We start from the raw sequence: 7958 nt of genomic DNA, 5'->3' as shown, positions 1-7958 counted from the left end.
GGGTCTCCGGTGGAGACCTGGCCACCGGCAGCACTGCTCTGAGTTGCTTGGTCCTGGCGCTACCTTTTCAAAGCTGCGACCAGCTCAGGATCTGCTTCTCTGCCTAGGGCGCCTTGGCAGAGCGAGGGACCACAAGTGAACTCAGGACGGGGGCAATTTCATCACGAGTGAAAGGAAGCTGCCGGAGGAATACTCCTCAGAGGACCCCGCTACACCACAGCTCGCTTCCCTGTCTGTGAACGGACTGCAAAGGCTCTTCCTCCACGGAGGAGTTTGGGAGGCATGATTCGAGGAAGAGATTTATGTTATGTATCTACATTCCCCTCAGCTGGAGTCCTGAGGAATTAGCAGTTTCTCTACCTTAGATGACATGCACGCCCCTCAGGACAGTGAACTGGTACTGTTCGCATTTAATTGTTCCTAGTGAGTCGCGAGAGCAGTGTTAAAATGGGAATGGGAGGGCTTCTTTCTAAATTCATTTTATTTTTTTAACTAATAAAGCCACTCTGCACAAAGCTGCAGTAACTTCAGCAACTGTCTTGGTTGCACACCAAGGATTTCACTGAGAACCATGTTAGAGGGAATCAGAAAGCAGAGAAAAGGTCACAAATAAGCACCTTAGGAACAATGAAAGCTTTTCTCCATGTAGCAGTGGGAGAGTTGCTAGAAAAACTGAAAAGGTATTAATCAGAAGTGGCTATAAATCCTCTGGAGTTTTGCTCTTATAAAACTCCTCAGAGAAAGTCTTGAAGGAAATGCAGGTCAAAGCCCAAAAAAGCTCTTGATCAGAGATTGCTGGAGGAAAATCTTCCCAGATGCCATTTAATAGGCAGCAATCACCCCAGGAGTGGGAAAGCCAAGTACGCTTGAAACATGGTTGCAGTTCCTAATAGGCCTTGTCACACTTAAGGCACTGCAAGCTCCATCCAACGAACAGCTGAAGCTGGCTGGCGATTCATAAAGCCAACAGTTTAAAGTTTATTATGATGAAAGCACTTAATGACAGCCATCGCTAGGGGCCCATCATTTATAAAGCTGTGCTGAGTATTAGACATGTAGCATGACCACCAATTTTATGTCACAATTGCTACCATAAAATGACCTTTGGTGATTTTTACTGCATGTGGTGGACAGCTCTTCTTTTACATTAGTGCTCTGTGGCTTTTCTTTGCAGACTATTATGCTGTCTAAAGCTTATTTGGCACTGTCGTGAGTCTCAACCCTTGTTATTACCCCGAAGGCCTGTCTAAAGGAAAACTCTCATGTTCTATTATAGCACTCCAATAATTTACAGATCTTACCATCCCTGGTTAGCGTCATAATTCCGTGCAGATATTCCTTTATTGTTACCACATTTAATGAAATCCCTCTGTTTCTGCAGACTGCACTGAATTTCCTATCTGGGCCACTAAAATATGTACGCTCCTGTATTACCACGATATGGATAGCGGTTTTTAATTTTTTGTTGACAGCTGAAAAGAACAGTAAGCAAAAGCAGTGAACAGTAGTTAACCTGGGAGAAATCTCCTTAAAACCTTAGGTATAAATGCTAGACATCGCGCAAACACCAAATGTAATTTCAGTGCATAATGCACAAACATACATTTGCATGTGAACAATATTACTTAATTACCTTTCAATTTTTAGACCTACTTTGTATACTTAGAAAGTGTTTGAATATACCAGCACTTTACTGTCCTGATGTAAAGCATTACCAGTAAAGTGGTCTGCCCATGCTACAACACCTTTAAATTGTATATATAATTTTATAAATGATATAAAATCTGTTTCTAGTCCATGAAAAAACACACTAGCATCACACACTGCAATCTTGAAAGGATTTAAAATATGTGATTTCTGCCGGTACCTACTGTATTGGGTTTTATATAAAGCTTTTTTCAATAAGGTAAATTGTTACATGACAAACTCATCTTCCACCATTATCATCTGCTGTTTGTGTTTAACAACAGGAGTCCTGGTCTAACAAAACTGTTGTAATGGCTGTACAAATTACTCAGCTGAAAGCTTTTCACCAAACCAAACAGTATTAATCAGCAGTTCTTATGAAGGTGCTAATTAAAAACAATTTTCTTCCTCAGTTTGCAATACTAAGCCATCTTCATTTGCACAGTTTCCAATATACAGCTACTGTATACACTCACACTTCAGGGCCTCTATTAACTATTGAATCTCCTATTACCTATTTTATTACATTCCTGTCTCCCAAGTTTAGAAGCTTGTTGACATTTTAGAAGTCACAGCATGATATGTTTAATCATTTTAAAAGTACATTAATTGAAGTCAGAGTCAGGAAAAAATAACAGGCCTGTGAGAATGCAGGCTCTTGTAGGGCACAACACAGGCTGAACGTTCAAATCCTTTCCTGCTAGCATAACCCATCACCCAGGAGCAACATTTTACAGCTGAAGGAGGAACGTCTCTAATGGAGAGAACCATTTTGGGTGTTGTTTTTAATAAGCAATCTTTTAAAATTGACACTATGTTGATTGTCAGCAGGGAAATACATCCAAAATAAAGATACTTTGTGTTACTAAAGTCCCATTGCTCCTCCACTGCTGTCAGCCACGACAGCTCTTTGTTTTGGGGGGCTTGGCATCTGTTGAGTTTAACCCAGATTCGAGGGTCAAGATGTTTCTTCTCAGGCTGTGGAATGCCATCTGGACTACTGCTCCGTGCATCTTCCCTCTACTTTCCACACACTTTACACACAACAAGACAATGAAGATCCAATGTCGCTGTTGGACAGAGATGGAAAATACCCAGCTTTTACCCAGCCACAACAATATGCTAGGCTTTTTGGCAGTGAGCCAGCTGCTGACTAAGCAAGGAGCCTTAATAGGCTAAATCCTTTAAAAATGGAAAAGAAAAGTTAGGTTTGTTACATTCAGCTGTTTGAAGAGAGTCCACAGGTCAGAGAGGGTGACTGATCTTGCAGAGAAGATGCTGCACTTCGTCTCACAAAATCTGGGGTCAGTTCTAGAGTGTATTGGCTGCTTTCTATACGGCTATGGGCAAATGAGACAGTAATACTGCCTGTGCCTCAGGCTCCCCTATCCGGGAAATGGGCAGGATAATATTTTGAAGTTTTCACCTTATATTTATTCATTCAGCTTCAAATTCATTAAGTCATGTATTGGCTTTATTTTAGTGCTATAGGGCTTCATACAAGGGTGTCCTGGTTTTGGTTGGGTTAAATGGTGTATGCAGGTGAGAATATTGAAAATCAGCTCTTTCATGCTCTTCCATCTTGTAAAATATGCTGATGTGTTTATAAGCAGGATTAGCCTACTGATCCGTGACAGTAAAGGGCTGACAAACCATCTTAATCAGACTCTGGAGAATCTAAAAAGTGAATCAAAAGATGTAAACTGACAAAATTGCCCCTTTCTCTTTTGAGGAAACAACGTGGGATGACCACTCTGCACATAAAATGTTTTGATAAAACCACTAGCACATATTTTCTTAGCACCTTCTACTAGCATCTCCAAACATTTTACAAGAGTTAATGGACTCTCAGTTTGATATCACCACTCATTCCCCGCTTTTAAAGAAGAGAATAGTCATACATCAAGAAATTCAGGTGAAACCATATGTTTTTAATTTGCCCTGTGTAAAGACAGGGACCTGGCTACCTTCCCTTCTGGATTAGGGAGACCAGGTGAAAGAGGGTAACACAGTGCTGTTCTGTTTGCCTCCTCCGTGTTGCTCCGCCGTATCAGCTGTGCCACCTGCCATATCCAGAGGTGCATCAAAAGCTCCACTCACTGCATCCTCTTTTGTTCAAGGCACAACGAAGGCGAGGTGTAATGGAGATACAATACTTGATAAGCCCTACACAGTCAGCCTTCAAGATGTAAGGATGTTTTTCAGGGGGGGAAGAGTTTTAATCCCACTTCCCCACTCACACAAACACGTAGCTGTTAAGCCACAGGCAAACATGTCTAACATAAATTTTGCACCTGGGTTGATACTTGGGGTAGTGAGCTCTCCTAGCTCAGCTCGCATTTAAGACATTTTTCATTTCCAATCAAAATATACTGCTCAAATTGAAAGACTTGTCCTGTTATTTCAGAATCTTACCAGGTAGGACTGGTTTGTAATTTCCCAGGAAGCCTTTGCCAGGTCTCACAGTAGGAAATGGAATATTATTTTCCTGGGCTTTTTTATTTGACAGATCATAACTCACTGCCAGTGGCATCAGCTGCATTAGGACTGCACCCATGGGGATGTCCATAAGAAGATCATTTCTCTCTGCCATTTTTTCCCTGAGAAAGGAGGACACAATATTACTCTAAAGCTACCAATATATGTGAAGGAAAACTTGCATTAGTCTAATGTTCCCATTGCCAGGGAAGACAGCATAGCTCTGATACAGTGTCTTTCATCTTCAAAGTGCTTTGCAAACACAAACTAATTAAGCCTAATATTCTGTTAAGGAACACAGTAAGCTATATCATTAAAAATACACAAAGTATCAGAGGCTAGTTAAAGCATGACACACAAAAAGCTCCAACACATTTTTATATGCATGATTTGATAACCTGCCTAACTTTTTTTAAGCAAAGATCTTTGAGGTATTGATTAATAAACATTGTATATTTTTATTAAAATAGAAGAGCTCAGAAACAATTTATTGAGTCAGTCATACCTCCCAAAGTGCATGACTCTCAGAGATGTCCGAAAAAACAGTATTTTTAGTCTCTCACATACACAAAACCCTGTAGCTGTGACTTTTCAAAAAGCATTTTAAAACAAAAAAATACTTGCTCATATACCTCTAAAAATATCTGCACAGTCCAATCCTGCAAACACTTACGTAGATGAGAAACCTTACTGCCTGTGGAGCTACAATGTGAGTTTGCAGGATGAAGTCTAAATGCATCGTTGGTAAACAAGCCATCAATTACACACTTTAAGGACGGCAGCACCTGTGCAAAGCCCTCAACTCAAGCTACACACACTAAAGAAATAAAAAGCAATTATCAGCTACTCATTTTAGTAAAATTGTTTTCTTCTTAGAGCTGAAAACAAAATTTCCAGTGACACTGGTTCTGTTTTCAGCAACTAATAATCTTTATTAGATTGTTGTACAGTAGATGTTCAAGTTCTCTGAAAAATAAAAGATTCATATATGTTGCTATTTTTTTACATTCCTTTGTTGATTATAAAGATTTCCTTGTACATGTTTTTAGAGGAAACAATAGTGCTCTGTGGGCCAAACAGAACAAAAGTAATTAAACTAAAGCCACCTTCACAGATGGCATCCTAAACGCTTTTAATTTCTTATTAGAGCAGTATCTTCCAACAAGAGTTTGAATATGAAACTAATATCAGCTATAGGGGATATCTACTACTCAATTCTAGGATAAATGGTTGGTTTGCATTGCCCCTGGTCTTTATCTAACACTGAGAATAGACTGCTTTTTATCAGAAGAGGAATAAATTGCTGTTATTGTGATGTTAGCCCATCACTTGGCATTGCAATTCAAGTTTTTGTGAGAAAGAAATGTATGATCTAACTGCGACTTGACCTATGCCTTCTGAGATCCATCTAGGTGCTCTAATGGAGCATAAAAAGTATTGAATACAAGGACATGCAAACTGGTAGTGAAGAATTTTGTTCGAGAAGAAGAGTGAAGAGAAAGGGACTTTCACAAGCTCATGGTTTACATGCTGCCCAATTTGTTAAATATGGAAGAAAGCTTATTGCTAAAATGTAATTATTTTAATTAATGTATTTCAACATGAATCTCTACACTTCCACGCATTTAGTACTTCCCTTTCTCAGTTATACTCTCTGTCTGCCTCTCAATCCCCCTCTCTCTTTTTTCATCATTTTCAAAGTGTTCTGGTTAAAGAGACTGTACTGGATTCTTTAATGATCCAGGTTATTTTCCTGAGAAGTTATTACTTCTTATTGTTTTATTAAACTGTCAAGAAAAATAGAAAACTTCCTGTTTCTTTGTAGGATTTTTGCCCTTCTCCATACAAGAAAAGTCATATTAAATGTTTATAAAACACTTGGGACACGGTATATCACAATATAAACCAGTTCAAGTGAGATAATTTGATTAAACTACAAAATCCTTCAGCTGCTACAGTGTTTCTCAGAACATATCAGAAAAGGATTAAAAAAAAAAAAAAAAAAAAAAAGAGCGATTTCTAGGACAGTAGCATTTAGATTTTAGTCCTGATAAAGGCTCACTTTCCATTCATAGTCAGAACCTAAATGTGCTCTTCTTGTACCTAAACAGATAATAAGCACTCAGCACACTCCCCCTTCTTGACACAACACACTGAGACTAATCACACATAATTGGAGAGGAGGAGCAGAGGGGCTGGGCAGGCTATTGTGTCCAAAGGACAAATGGTCAGTTTATGAGGCTTTTGTCTGATGCATAATTTCTTATACATCTACAGAAGAAAAGTCCTGCTGGAAAAAAAAGATACATACACATATATATTACAAAAAACCCTCATCACTGAAGCAAATCAAGACATTTCAATTCTGAATGGACAGAAAAATCAACAGTGGAATTTCAAGAAAGACAGAAAAAATCCTAGGATGCAATATGCATCCTTTTTAAAGATCTTAAGAAAACTATTGCCTTCCTGATTAAATGAAAATACATTCACTACTTTATAGCCAGTAATAAAGAACCACAGAGCAGATTACTCATATATTTTCAAATAGAACTCCAAAATAACATTTGAAGAGATTAACAAAGTGAATGTAAGTTTAAAGGCACAAGAGAGACGGAAGCTAGCTTTACACCTTTGTTAATGTATACATTTGAAGTCTGATAGATTTTAGGCAGGAATATAATTGGAAAAATAAGATAGATGCCTCTATGTTTACACATACACAAAACAAACCACAATATCTTCTTCAGGGCTTAGATTAGAATTATTTCTGGAATGATCATTCAGGAACAAAAGGTGGGGAAACAGAATCCTCCCACTTTCAGACCATCCACATACATGAACTTATTTTCAGCAGTCCATCTTAACACATACAAAAAAATGTGTCATCTTCTATCTCTGTTTTGTTAAAACAAGAAGAAAAGGGTAATGGAGGTTTTCCTCATATGTATCTTTTTCTTCATTTTTCAACTGCAAATAAAAAATGAATAAAGTAAGCAAACTATATGAATGCATTTTTTGAAATACTGACAGTTCTTGGTTAACTATATTCCTTAGTGCAAATGATATTACTACATTTTAAATATTTAAGAACTACTAGAAGAAATTTGAATGTTAAGTACTGTCACAGATATGGAACAGTATGTCAAATATTATCAGGACTTGGCCAGAGTTTTTGGAAAAACTAATACACAGAGTAAATAGCTGCACATTAGTGATCCAAAATGTCTGAGGTATGTACTCCCAAATTGATGAATTAAAGAAATGAATTACATTCTGGTGAGATTTAAAGTCTGAATTAAATCCAGTAAGTGAAGAAGCTCAGAACAAAGGCTAAAAGTTTATCCCTAAGCAGAAGAACTATTGCAGTATATTTAGTCTTTAAGATCAACAACTGGTTTTGGCTCCTGAAATACCATAATAGAACCTGGCATTTTGTATCAGCACTAGCATAAGCACAAGTGTAAGCTCAAGCCACTTCCGAGGCTGTAATGCAGTTCTTGATGGGTTTATTTATTAATTATGTTTAATTAAAAAAAAAATCTTTCTGAAAGAGAGAATTGTAATAATTAGAGTGGTACTTTTCAAATCGACAGGGATAATCTGTTATTTGTGCTTTTCTGATTTACAATAAAAATGTTTTTTTTTTAAAAAGTGAATGTTTAGATGGCTGTTCTGGTTAAATGCAATTTAAAATATGCATACATATTAAACTGAAATACGTGGACACTACTCATAAATATTACATCTTGTAATCACCTCAAATAAAAGCATAACATATTTTTAATACAAAC

At 37.6% G+C, this 7958-nt stretch overlaps 1 protein-coding gene across 1 annotated transcript in view; it reads right to left on the bottom strand.

The window, feature by feature from the left end:
• Window positions 1-5118: 5118 nt before the first annotated feature.
• Window positions 5119-7958, bottom strand: part of CAMKMT (calmodulin-lysine N-methyltransferase) — a 220861-nt gene continuing 218021 nt past the window's right edge. Inside the window, exon 11 of the mRNA XM_062571920.1 lies at window positions 5119-7134. Within this exon, the coding sequence (XP_062427904.1) occupies window positions 7057-7134 (78 nt within the window). The 3' untranslated portion in view covers window positions 5119-7056. The remainder of the gene's footprint in view (window positions 7135-7958) is intronic.

Source organism: Rhea pennata, chromosome 3 (genome assembly GCF_028389875.1).
Source record: "Rhea pennata isolate bPtePen1 chromosome 3, bPtePen1.pri, whole genome shotgun sequence".
In the NCBI taxonomy this organism is placed as follows: domain Eukaryota; kingdom Metazoa; phylum Chordata; class Aves; order Rheiformes; family Rheidae; genus Rhea; species Rhea pennata.
The sequence above is the reverse complement of the archived record's forward strand: the minus strand, read 5'-3'. Positions and strand labels throughout refer to the sequence as shown.